The 19231-nt window shown below is 38.6% G+C and overlaps 1 protein-coding gene across 1 annotated transcript in view; it reads right to left on the minus strand.

Moving 5' to 3' along the window:
* Window positions 1–537: 537 nt before the first annotated feature.
* The window catches only part of LOC133639320 (axin-2-like), a 32094-nt gene continuing 13400 nt past the window's right edge, over window positions 538–19231 (minus strand). Inside the window, exons 4-11 of the mRNA XM_062032552.1 lie at window positions 16202–16304; window positions 9246–9386; window positions 8313–8704; window positions 8078–8218; window positions 7766–7999; window positions 7598–7678; window positions 7177–7302; window positions 538–2039 (exon numbers count right to left, since the gene is read on the minus strand). Coding sequence (XP_061888536.1) covers window positions 1913–2039; window positions 7177–7302; window positions 7598–7678; window positions 7766–7999; window positions 8078–8218; window positions 8313–8704; window positions 9246–9386; window positions 16202–16304 — 1345 coding nt within the window. The 3' untranslated portion in view covers window positions 538–1912. The remainder of the gene's footprint in view (window positions 2040–7176; window positions 7303–7597; window positions 7679–7765; window positions 8000–8077; window positions 8219–8312; window positions 8705–9245; window positions 9387–16201; window positions 16305–19231) is intronic.

Consider the following 19231-nt stretch of genomic DNA (forward strand, 5'->3'; position numbering starts at 1 on the left):
TTATTGTTTCGATGCCCCGCCTTCCAACGTTTGACCAATTAGAAAGTCCGTGAGTGTGTCACATCCAGGGTTGCCAGTTACGCACCGCCCTCTTCGTCTGGCTACTGCCACTGGTAAAGTTACTAAACATGTCAGACCTTAGTAAATCCAAAAGGCCTCGTTACGATTCTCAACGTATTCATGACAAAGCCAGGAACAAAACCAGGATTTTTACAGAATTCTGACCGTGATTGCAGTACTATTTCTGGCCACATTACTACACATGGCACCGTTAAGCAAAGTTTTTGGAACAACCGTGACTAATTGTGATTCATTCAAATGTATAATTTATATTATCCAAAATAAAAAAAAATGTATCAATTGACAGCACTAATATATACAGTCGTGGTCAAAAGTTTGTAAAGAACATAATGTCATGGCTGTCTTGAGTTTCCAATCATTTCTACAACTCTTATTTTTTTGTGATAGAGTGATTGGAGCACATACTTGTTGGTCAAAAAAAACATTCATGAAGTTTGGTTCTTTTATGAATTTATTATGGGTCTACTGAAAATGTGAGCAAATCTGCTGGGTCAAAAGTATACATACAGCAATGTTAATATTTGCTTACATGTCCCTTGGCAAGTTTCACTGCAATAAGGCACTTTTGGTAGCCATCCACAAGCTTCTGCTTGAATTGTTGACCACTCCTCTTGACAAAATTGGTGCAGTTCAGCTAAATTTGTTGGTTTTCTGACATGGACTTGTTTCTTCAGCATTGTCCAGTCAGGACTTTGGGAAGGCCATTCTAAAACCTTCATTCTAGCCTGATTTAGCTATTCCTTTACCATTTTTGACGTGTGTTTGGGGGTCATTGTCCTGTTGGAACACCCAACTGCGCCCAAGACCCAACCTCCTGGCTGATGATTTTAGGTTGTCCTGAAGAATTTGGAGGTAATCCTCCTTTTTCATTGTCCCATTTAAAGCACCAGTTCCATTGGCAGCAAAACAGGCCCAGAGCATAATACTACCACCACCATGGTTTGCGGTGGACATGGTGTTCCTGGGATTAAAAGCCTCACTTTTTCTCCTCCAAACATATTGCTGGGTATTGTGGCCAAACACCTCAATTTTTGTTTCATCTGACCACAGAACTTTCCTCCAGAAGGTCTTATCTTTGTCCATGTGTTGTCACTTGAACTGCACTAATTTTGTCAAGAGGAGTGGTCAAAAATTCAACCAAAAGCTTGCCAGAAGCAGTAAAACTTGCCAACTATTAACATTGCTGTATGTATACTTTTGATTTGGTCACATTTTCAGTAGACTCATAATAAATTCATAAAAAGAACCAAACTTCATGAATGTTTTTTGTGACCAACAAGTATGTGCTCCAATTACTCTATGACAAAAAAATAAAGAGTTGTAGAAATGATTGTAAACTCAAGACAGCCACGACATTATGTTCTTTACAAGTGTATGCAAACTTTTGACCACGGCTGTACATGCAAGTATGTAAACACGTATAAACATTTTCTAACAATGAAGTAAACCGAAATGCTGCGTGGAGACCTCCTGTTCCTTCTTAGCACTTGAACCCGGGAGTCAATGCATCGCAGTCCCTCATCACACAACATCGAAACAGCGATGATATTCAAAAAGCGGCATAGGTCGTCCTCAAAATTGTTCCGTTAAAGTCCTCCGTGTCGTTCCCTCGTGTATTTCTAAGGCTGACTGGTTGAGAAGAATCAGGAAGGGACAGTTAGGCAGTCTTCATTAGCTTCTATTCCTTCAGTCACATGTTGTGCGAGATATATTAACTCTTTTTAGCTTAGTATGAATAATTTACTTAAAAAAATAAAAAAAAAAGGTAATTTACAAAGTCTCTTGCTCAAGTTTTCGGGATTCTGCTTTCGATAGGGTCTGGGTTTTTTTTTCAGTCGATCCTCTCAACCTTTCCCAGGACCTTTCCCTCGTACATGGGCAAGACCGAGGCGTCCTCCCACACCTCCTCGAACACAGCCCCGCACTCAAACTCATTGCTGGCCTTCTTAAAGTAGTACCTGTGGAGGGGACAGAAAGAGAAGGTTACAAAACGTGTTACTTTTGGAAGAAAGTCCAATGGAACAAGCGTCAAAAGGGATTTGTGATATGCTACGTCCACACCAAGGTTTGATGTTTTCAAAATGCACACGCAAAATTAATTGTAGCCTTTCTTCAACACACACATTTTTGTCCTTAAAAACTGGGCCTGGGTGAACATTTTCAAAAGTCTGTATTAGGGCTGGTCCCGATGCCAACATGTATTTTGATACTTTTGTAAATAAGAGGGAACCCCCAAAAAATAGCATTATTGGCTTTATTTTAACAAAACAATCTTAGGGTGCATTAAACATATGTTTATTATTGCAAGTTTGTCCTTAAATAAAATAGTGAACATACAAGACAACTTGTCTTTTAGTAGTAAGTAAACAAACAATGGCTCCTATTTCTTTCTTTCTTTCTTCCATGTTTATTTCGAATATGTAGACAAAACAAAAACAAACACATTTTGCAAAAAACAACAAAAAAGCCATTCAAGAATGAATAACAAAAACAATAATAATAATAATAATAATAAAAAGCAAAAAGAAACAAGAAATGAAAATAAACATTAATGTAAACATATCCGAAAAGGAGTGAGAAGAAGTAAAAACTTATGTACTCCCACCCCTCTTATTACTTACTGTATGTTTAATAATAATAATAATAATAATAATAATAATAATAATAATAGTATATAAAAATGTTATGTTATATAAATACATATGCATATATAATTAGTCTGCTGACATATGCAGTAACATATTGTGTCATTTATCATTCTATTATTTTATCAACATTATAAAGGACAAGCTGTAAAAAAATATTATTAATCCACTTGTTAATTTACTGCTAATATCTGCGTATTTTCCATTTCAACATGTTCTATCTACACTTCTGTTCAAATGTAATAATCACTTATTCTTCTGTTGTTTGATACTTTACATTAGTTTTGGATGATACCACACACTTAGGTATCGATCCGATACCAAGTAGTTCCAGGATCATACATTGGTCATATTCAAAGGACATATTTCCTGAGTTTATAAACATAATATAATAAGATTTTGCGACGATAAACAATATCGATGTAATCATGGTAGTATCGACTAGATACGCCATTGTATTTGGTATCATTACAGTGGATGTCAGGTGTAGATCCACCCATGACTTTTAAAGTTAAAGTACCAATGATTGTCACACACACACTACACTGCAAAAACTGAAATCTAAGTAAGATTACATATCTCAAATTAGTGTGATATTTGCTTGTTTTCTGTCCGATAAGATAATTGTTTTATGTTAGAGTGTTTTACTTGTTTTAAGTGTTTTGGTCCTAAATGATCTCGGTAAGATATTACAGCTTGTTGCTGAGATTTTATGAGCTATATTGAGTAAAATATGCTTGAAACTAGAATATCAACTGTTGCAAAGCTGTGTCGCCAACATTCACTCGTATAAAACTGCTTTTTCAAAGTAATAATTTCAAGCATGAAATAAAAAAACATGACTTTGACACAATTGTGTCTCATAATTAAACTGACAGTTAATATTTAAACATTTAACATGTGACATTTCAAAACAATTTTGAACAGAAATAGTTCATGCACATTCAGATAAATTCTTCAAAATTACAATAAAAAAAATAGGCCGGGGGCCGGGCTGTAAATATATATATATATATATATATATATATATATATATATATATATATATATATATATATATATATATATATATATATATATATATATACTATATTCCTTGCTCACTAATTGACTGAAAGAGCACGTACTTGGCACGATGATGTCATGTTATCGATGGGAAAATGCATTTTTAGACAATATGATTTGCCTGAGCGTTGCCTTTTTGCCTTTCCATTAAGAAAAATAAACTCGTTTTTAGTGTAAGTTTGCTGGTTTCAAGAAACGTAATGCCGAGCGCATATCATTATGTCAAGATAATGGCTCTAGCATTTACAAACTGTACTTAATTTAAGAATATTTTTCAACATATTGACAAAAAAGGTCTCATATTTGTTTTTGCTATCAAGAAAAGTGAACTTGTTATTAGTGAGAATATACTTATTTTACGGTATTTTGGGGTTCATTGAGGTTAGCTAATTTTACTTGTTTGGGAAAGTCTTGACAAGCCACATTTTCTTGTTCTATTGGCAGATATTTTTGCTTAGTTCAAGTAAAATACCCCTCATTTTTGTATTTTTTTCCCTTGTTTTTGAACACTGACTTTTTGCAGTGTAGGTGTGGCGAAATTATTCTCTGCATTTGACCCATCACCCTTGATCTCCCCCTGGGAGGTGAGGGGAGCAATGAGCAGCAGTGGTGGCCACGCCCGGGAATCATTTTTGGTGATATAACCCCTAATTCCAACCCTTGATGCTGAGTATCAAGCAGGGAGGTAATGGGTCCCATTTTTATAGTTTTTGGTATTTTCAAACAGAGTATAGTACGGTTTTTGATTAGTACCGCGATACTATACTAGTACCGGTATACCGTACAAACCTAGTCTGAATTCAGTGTTTGTGTATGTACGGGTAAGTTAGAGATTTTTGGCTTGTGTCACAGTAAATACCATTATACATGATCTCATGTATTCAAGGTTTATTTAACAACACAACACTGGTAAAGAAGATATTGCCTCCATGCGAGAGATAATGTTGCACTTTTCGTAAGACACAAGCCAAAAAGCTTGTTCATACATAAACGCAAAAAACGGATTATTGGAAAATTTTCACTGTAGCCGGTTTTTCTCAAAAAGTTTCAAAAAGACAAAAAAGACCTACATTTACATGTAGACGAAAGGACGAAACACAGTGTAAAATATGTATTTAGTATATATATCTAAAATATTGTTCTTTGCTATACCACTACCATTTCCAAATGAACCGACTCCACACATTCTGCTCTTGTTGAAGGCTGACGCTTTATCCCCCCCTCCCCTTCTCTCACGCTTGCTTAAGGTTTTGGGTCAGCAGGGGTGCAAGGACTTCTTTCCCTCGTCTTAAAAAAACAGATGTGTCCGCAACATTACGATAATGTCACAGGAAACCATGGGCTTTTTTGTACGACACACACACACACACGGGACTGAAACAAGTATGAATTTCTTCATTATGAATTATAATCAATAAACAAATGCATATTTATTTCATGGCCGTCTATCTGAAATTGAAGGGTGTCGAGGCAAATGGTTTTAATGCCTAATTCACTATTGTGGAAGAGGAATCTGAAGGCCTTTCAAGAGTCTTTGTGGACAAAATGGACCACTCTTCAAAGTAACCATGAACATCAGTACCAGATGTGCAAACAAAATTGCTACAGAATCCCCAACCCCTTTAAAGGATCGGGACAGTTTCTTTTCATCTTGAAGGCTTCAGTACTTCACATTCTCTTTTCATCTTACGAGCATATTTACTGATGTCATTTAACACTGCAAACATATAAAACCCATTAACTCAAGGAGCAGGTGCGGATGAGCTGGTGTAAAGTAAGGCTAAAAAAAATCGGATGTATTCGGATTTTTCTAAATAACGTACATTTTTAAAGTTTTACTTAATTTGCATCATAAACAATAGCTGCCATTATACTAAATCAGGGGTGTCCAAACTTTTTCCACTGAGGGCCGCACACGGAAAAATTTAAGCATGCGGGGGCCATTTTGATATTTTTCATTTTCAAACCATAACTAAATATATGGATTTTTTTTTTTTTTAACCTTTAGGGTTCGGGGACCATAAAGGGTCTCAGTCATTAAAACGTTAAAAATAAGACAAATTATTATTTTTATTTTTTATTTAGCACTTACAGTAAATCTCTATATCAACTTCAGGTTGATAAAATGTAAAAAAAAAAAAGAAAAAATGTTTTATGCCTTTTCTGTGAAAGACAACTTTGTTTTTTATAGCAAAACTGGAAATATGCAGTATTTAGTAATTCGAGCTCTAAAAGATCAATAATGCAGGACACCATTGATTTTAATTCTTTAATATTTTTGAGAAATCAGTGAAAATATTAATAAAATCCCACTAAATATATTTGGGATCCAAAAGGTGCCCCACTCTTAAAGTGATACATTTGTATTAGTTTTTAAAAAAAAACTTTAAACACTTAAGTTACGAGATCAACTTCAGATATATTTGTCGATTTTACGTATGAACTATTATTTTGTTTGTTTTTATGCTATTTTGTCAAAGAAAACTTTGATGTTTTTATATGGCAACCACACAATATATGCAATATTTTTTCCACATAAAACATTTTAAAGTGAAATTTTTGAAGTAATTGGAGCCATGAAAAGGTCAATAATTCATTATAACAGATTTTTTGGTCTTTTTTTTTTTTTTGGAGCAATGGCAAAAAAAATAAAAATAAAGAAAGACAAAAGAATAAAAAACAGCCTGCATGGCAGCTTTGTGTCAACATTGCAACTTTTTCTCTTTGGATTTCACCTCATTCCACTTTTTTAAATGTTTTTTTTAAATTTTTGCAATACTATCAATTTTGCAATTTTTGCAGAATGTGTGGCGGGCCGGTAAACAATTAGCTGCGGGCCGCAAATGGCCCCCGGGCCGCACTTTGGACACCCCTGTACTAAGAGATAGGGGTGAATCGGATGTGAACCGCGATTCACATCCGAATCGCGATTCTTATTCATCCCGATTCTTAATCAATTCGCAAATTCAAAAAAACGATTTAAAAAAAAATATTGTTTTATTTTGTTTTGCAGGATTCAGATTTTAAAAATAAGTTTTCAGGCCTATTTCCAGAAGGAACTATTATAACTTGTAACCTGTTTTGAAAAAGTTTCCTTATAATTATTATACCAAATAATAAATAAATCGATTTGAATCTGTGGGATCAGATATGTCGTTATGGTTTGTGCAGCCCTTTGGGCCATTTGTGATTAAGGGCTATGTAAATCAACTTTGATTGATTGATTGAATCTAGTATCGTGTTGAATTTGTTTGATACCCAAAGATTCACACACCCTTACTAAATGACTCATTGATCAAGGACTCATTGACATGGGGGCCCTAGATTGAGCAGATCTATAAATACAGTGTGTAGAATTATGTTGTGTTGTCAGAGATTATTTTACCGGTAGTTGCCTTTCTTGCTAAGCTGTTCTTTAAAGTGTCCCAAGGTGAGGCAGTGGATCTTCATTGCACTTCGGTAAGGAATCTCCTCACCACAGAAGAAGTAGGTGATCAATAGTTCCTTTGACCTGTGTAAGCAAAATCAGTCAATTAAACACAATCTTTGTTCTGTTTCAGAAACTGATTTATATGTTGGGTGAGGTTGGTGGGTTGTTCAGATTCTGTATTCACAGATGTAATGGTAAATATCGAAAAGGTAAGAGAGAGGGTGTTTATGGAATACAATTATAACCTGAGAATGTAGAGAAATGTGAGTGAATATAGTCAGCAAGTATGAAAAAAAGTAAGGAAATAAAACAAAAAGGCACATACAAAGGAGAAGAAAAAAAGACAAGATTGTGCAAGAAAAATTTAGAGTCATACTCGTCTGACTGGAGTCCAGAAGTGGCTTCAGAGCTACCTCCAGCCGGGATGGCAGTGACTGGATGGCTCCTGTCTCTGAGGCTGAAGGAATTTCCAATAAAATACGAAAATTCACGTGATTGCACATGAAAATCAGAGCGGCCACGTTCAACGGGAGCTGAAACCTACCTCTGTTTTGGTGGCTTGGAGACCTCCTTCAGTCTACGACAAGCCTCTTCAAGCTGTGCTAGGGTGTTGGGCGGCGGTAGAGGTGGAATGGCTGGGTCCTGTATAAACGGATGGCCAGGGTGGTGCCCACGAAGATAAATGCCAGAATCAATGCCACCACCGCCCCATAACGAGTGAGTTCGACCAGGCAGCACCTTGGATTCAAGAGGTTTGGGCTTTTTAAGTCCAGAGGAGCTGTCAGAAATCAGTCATGTGAGTAAGAAGTTACAATGGTACAGTGATATACTGTACGTGTTGATTCCTGAAAATTACCTGTGGGCCTTGTGTTTGCCCTGCCTTTCACTCTCCAGAATCCACTGCCAAACATTCTGAGATCGGTAGGTGACATCAAGAGGAAGGTATGGTGAAGACCAACCCTCAGTGGAAGATTTGACTTGTCGTTTTGTAGGGGTGCTGGCAGGGAGAGAGACGCAAGTCAATAATCGACTTCTATACATTAAAGATGCCAAGTATCAATCCTGACAAAAAGCCATAAATTAACACTCACACATGACTGAAGTCGGAGTAATTGATGTCTCTTAAAGGGCAGAGGCATTGCACATGCTGAGCTGCTTCAACCTCAATCTGCTCCTTGGTCTTTGGCCCAGCATGATAATGGTGGATAAAGTGGTGATGAGCGAGTTTCGTGGACTGCCGCCCAGACGTTATAACTTTGGCGGTCCCAGGGCAAGCATCAAAGGACGCATGGCCTGAAGAGAACAAGGCACTTGTCCGTTCTGGGGATTGTGAGCGTGGTGAGTGCCGAACCACACTAGGTGACTGGCAGCCAGGTGTCTTCAGGACCCGCGATAGGTGGTCATCTAGAATTGCCTGGGGGTCTTCCTCACATTGGCTGCCAGATGGAAGAAGAGCGTGATGGGAGGTGTTGCTTTCCTCTCCCTGGACACAAAGCAACAGGAGATAAAGCCCTCAAAAGAAACATTCATACACAGTTTCATGTGAGAAAAGTCAGTAGGAGGAATTTATTTTTCAACTTATATCTAGCATCCTCTGAAGCGAGCGACAGCAAATGCCTGCATAACGATTTGAATTTCCTTTCTGCTACACTGTTATCGTCTAGAACAGGCTTCATCTATAATGCACTATGTACATCACAAAGAGAGTGGCGGCACACATATTCAGCAAACCTGCCACTAGAGAGTAACTAAGTGCTATTTAAGGAAACGTCAAGTTTGTCTTGAAATATAAGTTTTGAGAGTTCCACTAGATGAAATGCTGGAGGACAGAGTAGAAAAGGGAAGACGGAAGCCAATTTAAAATCCCTTGGCTTTTTTCCAGGTCTTCGACATGCTGAAGCTGGAATTATGGCTTTTATGCATTATGGCACTAATGTATAATGCTGAATTGGAAACTAGAGAGGTTTTTCAAGTTGAGGCCAATCAGTGCAGAAATAGTAGAGCAGCTTTGTGTGAGTCTCTACCTCTTGGATATGCTGAAGCCTCTCTGCCAATGAGCTCATTCTTTCCTGCTCTTGCTTTAGCTTCTCAAGCCGCACTATGAGTTGGGCAGCAAATGCGGAGGGCTCAACAGGGGTCATCTCCTTGGGCAGACGGTGTGTCCTCTGCAGGGAAAACCACAGAAATGGGAGACACCTTAATAGTAGCAACTGTTAAGTATTCCTGACAGATGCAAGATGATGCATTAATCCATGATCCAGTCTTGTTCCAAAAGCTTTTAACCATTCCAAAAGGCCTGATCCAGATACCGTCAAGCTAACCCGAACCTTCTCTACCGCCCATCAAGAGATCTCAGCCTATGTCTACACTAAACCGGTTAACCCCTTAAACGAATAATTATTTAGCCTAAGCCCCGTTTCAGCCACACTAAACCATCGATGAAGATTCCCCTCCATGGATAATTTTTTACACGGTTAAGTGCGCCGTGTATTTCTTGAATCTACGGATCTTAGCTTTGTATGGACTCATTGATCAGTTACAAACTGAGTTCGGAGAGGAAGTGAAGTCAGAAACACGGCTTAGGCCCCTTCTACACTAAACTGGCTAAGGTTATCCAGGGTAAATCCCACCTAACCTTACCCTTGTCCACACACACACAAAGGTCGTTTAAAACCCCCGCCCCCCCCGTCCGTCAGCCAAGGCAACGCGACCCAATACGCATGCTCGGAAAATGCCCACGTCATAGTCACCTCCAGTGTTGCTTTGTGTGCATGTTCTTAAATTTAACTTATCTGAACAATATCCAGTGTTGTGGTATTTCAATTAACTGGTATCCAGTGTGCTGTGGGGCCCTATTGTAGTGAATCACACCTGAACCATCATAAATTAATCCAATCTTTATTGGATATGTGAAAGTACACAACGTGACATTTTACAACAATCAAACTAGGAATCTAGATATCTGGTCAGGACACTCCTCACTCTTTTGCCTTCACCTTCATTGTCCATTCGTTTATGGCGACTTTATATACTCTGCACCTAGACGTTGAGTCCGCGACATACATGGCGGACCATAACTGATACAGTCTGGTTTGCCAGTCCAAAAGCATTCGCCATTTTCTGCTGTTTTCCCTCGACGGCCAGGTAATACAAAGCACAGGCTACCTTTTTTTATCACATCCACGGGAGACCGCATTCTCGTTGACTGTCCTTCGACAAATGGACAAAGTTTTTCGGTAAGTAGAATCACAGCTGACCTGGACATTGGAAAGTTCTCTTGCCGTCTGAGAAGTGTTGTATCCCAAATAGCTGCAATCCCTTTCTCTTGAGGTATTCATGTGTGATTTCCACAAGCGTCTGTACATGTAGAAGAGTGAGAAACACGGGCATGTCTGGATGACTCGCCTCCATATTTCCAGTGGTTACCTCCGAGTTACGAAACCGCTTCATTATGAAGCCGGTTCTTTCTGACGTCACTTCCTGAGTGGGGCGCGGTCTTTCAGGCGTCATTTCCTCTCCGAACTCAGTTTGTAAACGATCGATGAGTCCATACAAAGCTAAGAGCCGGAGATTCAAGAAATACACGGCGCACTTACCCGTGTAAAAAATTGTCCGAGGAGGGGAACATTAAACGATGGTTTAGTGTGGCCGAAACGGGGCTTAGGCTAAATAAATATTTGCTTAAGGGGTTATCTGGCTTAGTGTAGCCATAGCCTTAGTGTAGAAGGGGCCTCAGATCTCCTCATGGCCAGTGCCCTTGGCAACGCCAGGCTGCTGAGCAAGGGGTGGGGGCGGCAGGGGTAGCAATTGCGGGGTAGCAGTTGGTTGGTTGCTTGGAGGGGCGGCCCCCTGCCTGCGCCCTCTGTAGCCCAACCAAGCCATCAGCGAGGCAGCCTCTGAAGTCAGCACACTTCAAAGGGCCGTTGTCAAACATCAAACGCACATTAGGGGTGGGGTGGGGGGGGAGACGCAGTTTTAAAAACCTCTGAATAAGAGCCAGTTTATCTGTAGAAGAAGGTACAAGTAAAGGGGGACAGAATAACTGAAAAATGACAACTGGGGACTGAAATGCATATTATAGCAGTAGCAGCAAAGGGAGGATAGAGGAATATCTGAGGCCAAGTAGTATTTCCAAGTTGCATGTACAGCAGCTCAGAGATATACTGTCATAGTATGATATTATATTTCCTTTTAATACACGCAACTCCTCTTTTATTTGACACGCCGGCTTTCTTGACTTTGATTGCTTTTTGTTTCTCTCATTTCTTTGTATACACAATGAAGGGAAAAGAACAAAGGAGAGAGAAGGCTGCTGGCAAAGGAGTGCGAGCCCTACATGGGGCCCCCCTGCCTGGGGGCTGGTACGTCCTGGGAGACAGAGCCATCTCCAAATCAGGAGGGAGACATTAAAAGAGTGCGAGTCGGATTGGGGGATAAAAAAATAAAAAAAAAGGATCGGGAAAAAATGAGGCCCAAAACAACCCTGTTGAGTATTGAAGCACATAACTTTTCAGAAACAAAATAATTTAGATAAGAAGACAAAAGTATTTTTTTTTTATTTTTTAAAAACAGCCTCTGAAGAATCTGTTCACTTGTGACCATGTACGGAAATGTGCACAAAAACGATATATATATATATATATATATATATATATATATATATATATATATATATATATATATATATATATATATATATATATATATATATATATATATATATATATATATATACACTACCGTTCAAAAGTTTGGGGTCACCCAAACAATTTTGTGGAATAGCCTTCATTTCTAAGAACAAGAATAGACTGTCGAGTTTCAGATGAAAGTTCTCTTTTTCTGGCCATTTTGAGCGTTTAATTGACCCCACAAATGTGAAGCTCCAGAAACTCAATCTGCTCAAAGGAAGGTCAGTTTTGTAGCTTCTGTAACGAGCTAAACTGTTTTCAGATGTGTGAACATGATTGCACAAGGGTTTTCTAATCATCAATTAGCCTTCTGAGTCAATGAGCAAACACATTGTACCATTAGAACACTGGAGTGATAGTTGCTGGAAATGGGCCTCTATACACCTGTGTAGATATTGCACCAAAAACCAGACATTTGCAGCTAGAATAGTCATTTACCACATTAGCAATGTATAGAGTGTATTTCTTTAAAGTTAAGACTAGTTTAAAGTTATCTTCATTGAAAAGTACAGTGCTTTTCCTTCAAAAATAAGGACATTTCAATGTGACCCCAAACTTTTGAACGGTAGTATATATTGCAGCCATTAAAGCAAGTCCAAGACCAAAACAAATGTGGAGTAGCAACAAAGATGTCTACGGACTAGTGTTGTCTCGATACCAATATTTTAGTACTGGTACCGGTACCAAAATGTATTTTGATACTTTTCGGTACTTTTCCAAATAAGGGGCACCACAAAAAAATGGCACTATTGGCTTTATTTTAACAAAAAATCTTAGGGTACATTAAACATATGTTTATTATTGCAATCAAAGAACAATTTTGTCCTTAAATAAAATAGTGAACATACAAGACAACTTGTCTTAAAGTAGTAAGTAAACAAACAAAGGCTCCTAATTAGTCTGCTGACGTATGCAGTAACATATTGTGTCATTTATCATTCTATTTTGTCAAAATTATAAAGGACAAGCTGTAAAAATTGATTATTAATCTACTTGTTCATTTACTGTTAATATCTGCTTATTTTCTGTTTCAACATGTTCTATCTACACTTCTGTTAAAATGTAATAATCACTTATTTTCGGTTGTTTGGATACTTTACATTAGTTTTGGATGATACCACAAATTTAGGTATCGATCCGATACCAAGTAGCTACAGGATCATACATTGGTCATATTCAAAGTTCTCATGTGTCCAGGGACATATTTTCTGAGTTTATAAACATGATATGAATTTTAAAAATAAGAAAAAATATTTTGTGACGACAAAAAATAGCGATGTAAACATAGTAGTATCGACTAGATACGCTATTGTGGTTGGTATCATTACAGTGGATGTCAGGTGTAGATCCAACCATGGCGTTTGTTTAAATTCAGGGTGCTAGCTTGCTGTTAGCGGTGAGCTATTGTATCCTTCTACGGTGTGTAGTGAAGCATGTTTAGCTATTCCTCGTCCTGCAGGGATGATACTTGTAAGAAACTTACTTTATTTGTCGCCATGGAGGCAAGGATTAGTGATTTAGAAGTAGCTAAAACACTGCAGACGGCGGATGGACGTTAGCCGCTAGCTAGCTAGCCATGTCTTAAAGCACCTCTTCCTGAGGGCGTTTCAGTGTTATAACTTCACCTTTATCTTTAGTTTTTAGACCAAAATTCGCCCGTTCTCCCTTTTCTGTCTACACACTGTGTCTGCTTGTAAGTACTCTGTGTGTGTGCGCTGCCGAACATGCTCGTCTGCTCGTAAAACCAGCAATGTCATGACGTGACGAACCGGTACTTTTCAAACAAAATATAGTCCTGTTTTTGATTCATTAGTACCGCGGTACTATACCAGTACCGGTATACCGTACAACCCTACTATGAAAGTTTTTATTCATCCAGTTCATTTTATTCTCAGGTCATTCAATCGATCGCAACTGGACTGTTTGGTTTGTCAAAGGAAAGCAAAGTAGCAACAAAGGTGTTCCTTTGAATATTAAAAACTCAATAACATAAAGGGAGTTACAGCGATTGAAATGATTATGTAAGTTATGTTTACTTTTAGGATAATATATATAATGCATATTATATATATTATGTAGCTGAAACCAGTGCAGTTGGCACGTTGTGTAAATGGTAAATAAAAACAGAATAGAATGATTTGCAAATCCTTTTCAACTTATATTCAATTGAATAGACTGCAAAGACAATATATTTAATGGTCGAACTGGAAAACTTGGTTATTTTTTGCAAATATTAGCTCATTTGGAATTTAATGCATGCAACATGTTTCAAAAAAGCCGGCACAAGTGGCAAAAAAGACTGAGAAAGTTGAGGAATGCTCATCAAGCACTTATTTGGAACATCCCACAGGTGAACAGACTAATTGGGAACAGGTGGGTGCCATGATTGGGTATAAAAGCAGCTTCCATGAAATGCTCAGTCATTCACAAACAAGGATGGGGCGAGGGTCACCACTTTGTCAACAAATGCGTGAGCAAACAGTTTAAGAACAACATTTCTCAACCAGCTATTGCAAGGAATTTAGGGATTTCACCATCTACGGTCCGTAATATCTTCAAAAGGTTCAGAGAATCTGGAGAAATCACTGCATGTAAGCGATGATATTACGGACCTTCGATCCCTCAGGCGGTACTGCATCAAAAAGCGACATCAGTGTGTAAAGGATATTACGACATGGGCTCAGGAACACTTAAAAAAACCACAGTTGGTCGCTACATCTGTAAGTACAAGTTAAAACTCTACTATGCAAAGCGAAAGCCATTTATCAACAACACCCAGAAACGCCACCAGCTTCGCTGGGCCCGAGCTCAAGATAGACTGATGCAAAGTGGAAAAGTGTTCTGTGGTCTGACGAGTCCACATTTCAAATTGTTTTTGGAAACTGTGGACGTTGTGTCCTCCAGACCAAAGAGGAAAAGAACCATTGGATTGTTATAGTCGCAAAGTTGAAAAGCCAGCATCTGTGATGGTATGGGGGTGTATTAGTGACCAAGACATGGGTAACTTACACATCTGTGAAGCCACCATTAATGCTGAAAGGTACATACAGGTTTTGGAGCAACATATGTTGCCATCCAAGGAACGTTATCATGGACGCCCCTGCTTATATCAACAAGACAATGCCAAGCCACGTGTTACAACAGCGTGGCTTCATAGTAAAAGAGTGCAAGTACTAGACTGGCCTGCCTGTAGTCCAGACCTGTCTCCCACTGAAAATGTGTGGCGCATTATGAAGCCTAAAATACCACAACGGAGACCCCCGGACTGTTGAACAACTTAAGCTGTACATCAAGCAAGAATGGGAAATAATTCCACCTGAAAAAAGCTTCAAAAATTGGTCTCCTCGGTTCCCAAACGTTTACTGAGTGTTGTTAAAAGGAAAGGCCATGTAACACAGTGGTAAAAATGCCCCTGTGCCAACTTTTTTGCAATGTGTTGCTGCCATTAAATTCTAAGTTAATGATTATTTGCCAAAAAAAAAATTACGTTTCTCAGTTCGAACATTAAATATCTTGTCATTGCAGTCTATTCAATTGAATATAAGTTGAAAATGATTTGCAAATCATTGTGTTCTGTTTTTATTTACGAATTACACAACGTGCCAACATCACTGGTTTTGGGTTTTGTGAAAAGTTATACAGCAGGGAAGAGATTCATACGGCCCCATTCAGAGAAAGGTGGGGGGTTAATCATTTTGCAATGCACTCTACATAGCAACTGACGCTGTGGTCAAAGTTTAAATTGCCACAAAACACTTAAGATATTCAATACTCTACTGCCGTCTGGTGGCTTAAGTGGATAGTGCACCCCTGCAATTTGTCACGTTTCATATGTCAGGTGAATCGTGACAAATGGGGCCATATGAATCCCCTTCCTCCTGTAATCTAGTATAGCATATGTAGCATTGTCTTCCACTACCCACAATCCCACATAGCTCAATGAGCTGAAATGACCACAATCGCCCCCTAGTGTAAGGGAGGCACATAGCGTATAGCCAACAGAGCATGTCAACTGGGACTTCACATAGGAAGAAAGCAAATCATCTAACTGATTTAATGCATGGAAACGCGCTGATTGATTGACCAGTAGAAGTCAGAATAAAATCATGAATTTTATGTGGCATCAACACAAGCCTGCAGTGTGGAGAAAGACAGGGATTGTGTGAAAAACAAAAAAAGACAAATTTTGACCTCTAAAACACCAACGCCATGTGAACGCAAGGCTGAAACGGTCAAAAATGTTTGCGGATTTCCTGAAAACATTTCCGTGTGGACGGAGCCTTCAGACTTACAGGAAAGTGGGGAAGTGTAACCTGTCCATTGATCTTGACACTGCGATTCATCTCTCGCTGGATATTCTTCTTGGAGCTCAGCTTATAGGGAGGTATTCCATCTCTGTAAAGCACAATAAAACAATGACATGAATACATCAGTGTTTACTTTTAAACTAAACCAAATCGGATTTGACTCATTTTGATTCCGTGATGCACTTTAGCCCTATTCGGCCCAATTTAGAATACTGTATTTTCCGGACCATAGGGCGCACCTTCGGTGTTTTAACTTCACCTTTATCTTCAGTTTTTAGACCAAAATGTATTTTTCTTAACATGGAGATATTCTCAGTACTTTTCCGGAAAGGCGCATTAAAGGGGTCATATTTTTAAAATTTTTTTCTAAATGTAAAACACTTCCTTGTGGTCTACATAACATGTGATGGTGGTTCTTTGGTCAAAATGTTGCATAGATTATGTTTTACAGATCATCTCCAAGCCGCTTTCTGAGAATAGCTTCAGGATGCGCCGTTTTGTGGGCGGTCTTATTGACGTGGCTCACCTTCGGCAGCGTCTTCTCCCCGTCATCTTTGTTGTAGCGGTGTAGCGTGCAAGGACGGGAGTGGAAGAAGTGTCAAAAGATGGAGCTAACTGTTTTAATGACATTCAGACTTTACTTCAATCAATAACGGAGCAGCATCTCCTCATCCGGAAACATCAACAAGGCCGGAAATGTGTCCCGTGAAAAACCGTCCGACCGGAACTCTCTAATAACTAAAGTTCCTTGGGTGAATAATGTAAACTCACTACACCGGTATGTTTTAGCGCTTTCATGGCGAGTTTACTGACAGATATAAGTAAGAACTTTACGCTACTTTATATTAGAAATGGCAACAGCGGAGGATGAATGTCCCATAACAAGAAGATAGAGGAAAAGAAGAAGCTTATCGACTACAGCAGTGGTACTTAACCACCGGACCGATTGGTACCGGGCCGCACAAGAAAAAAAAAAAAAAAAAAAAAAAGTTTTTAATTTTTTTTTTATTAAATCAACATAAAAAACACAACAAATACATTATATATCAATATAGATCAATACAGTCTGTAAGCACACATGATTGTATTTCTTTATGAAAAAAAAACAAACAAACAAACCCCCCCGTGGGACAAATTTTCAAGCGTTGACCGGTCCGCAGCTACAAAAAGGTTGGGGACCACTGGACTACAGTGTCTCCACGGACTACAAAAGCGGAGGCGCGCAATTTTTCAGGATTTATGCAGATCCCAAATACAGATCAGAAGCTAAGAAAAGTAGCCTTTGCATAATATTGCGAAACAAAACGCCAGATAATATGTCTTACCTTATACACACGCCATAATAATACTCCTATGTTGAAGCACATCAAACGGTGCAGCCTACACTTATCTCTTATGTTAGACTGCCATCTACAGGTCACACTTATCATTACACCGTGTACCAAATAAAATTGCTTCGAGGTGGGTATGCTGAACCAAACGTATTCCTTACATTAGGTGCACCGGGTTGTAAGGCGCAATGTCGAGTTTTCAGAAGAAAAAAAATGTTTAAGTGCGCCTTATAGTCCGGAAATTTCGGTAGTTGGAAAGCAAAGTGACGTTTGAACACCCTCCCAGGAAGCTACAACAGACATGTCAGAAGGTAACAATGCGTTAGATATGCTACTCAACTGTTGACTTCATGTTAGTCCTTATCAACTTTGACAGCACTTCTAAAAAAGCTGAATAATATTAACTAACTATTTTTCATGACTGACACGACAAGTCGTGAGTAACACTTTCCTGTGTCCTGATAATCACGGGAGTCGTATTTTCTCCGGTTTTGTGTCCTTTGAGTCTTTTGAGTCAGTTGCCAGTTACCACGGGCCAATTATCTTTGCCGTTTTGGCCGCTCAGAAGTGTATGACCTAGCCCAAATGCGACTTTTTCTGCTGGCGCTTTGAAATCTCACACTCATGCACATATGCACTCGTTTGGCAAGCGCTTTGCTGGGAGCCTCTGATCTGAGCAACATCAAAAAGCTGGTTTGTAAGATAAGGTAATGTTTGAAGTTGGTGGAGCAACATTCCCCAGCGTCTAAGTACATTTATAAATAAGACATAAGCAACACACACACACACACACACACACACACACACACACACACACACACACACACACACACACACACACACACACACACACACACACACACACACACACACACACACACACACACACACACACACACACACACACACACACACACACACACACACACACACCACAAAATCCCCTCATCTTCCTTATCTGGGAAATGAGGTTAACATTTTCACAGCGCCTTTACACCACTTTAGAAAGGAAACATTCATCAAATTGTTCCCTGAAAGAGGCAAAATCTGCGTTTTGTCCATTATTGAAATCCATTTGCGTGGCTAGACAAAAGAAACGGCAGTCAAGGACAAGGACAGGAGCGATCTCTGTCTAGGACCTTTGTGAGAATGATTAAAGTAACATTGTCACATTGAACTGTGCAAACTGTATAGACATTTTTTTTAAATTAAATTTGTTGGGTATTGTAGCCTGGCTGGCATTATTTGACAATAATGAAAGGTGGTAGAGTGCTGTCTACCAGGATGGATGCAACTTGAACTGTGTACTTGAGACTATGTCTACAACAGGGGTGTCCAAACTTTTTCCACTGAGGGCCGCACACGGAAAAATTAAAGCATGTGGGGGCCATTTTGATATTTTTCATTTTCAAACCATAACAAAATATATGCATTTTTTATTTATTTTACCTTTAGGGGTCCCGGGGACCATAAAGGGTCTCAGTCATTAAAATGTTAAAAATAAGTCATATCATTATTTGTTTTTAATTATTTAACGCTTACAGTAAATCTCTATATCAACTTCAAGTTGATATAAAGTAATACAAATTGAAAAAACATGTTTTATGGCTTTTCTGTCAAAAACAACTTAGTTTTTTTATAGTAAAACTGAAATATGCAGTATTTAGTAATTAGAGCCCTAAAA

The sequence above is a fragment of the Entelurus aequoreus genome, linkage group LG22 (genome assembly GCF_033978785.1).
Source record: "Entelurus aequoreus isolate RoL-2023_Sb linkage group LG22, RoL_Eaeq_v1.1, whole genome shotgun sequence".
NCBI lineage: Eukaryota > Metazoa > Chordata > Actinopteri > Syngnathiformes > Syngnathidae > Entelurus > Entelurus aequoreus.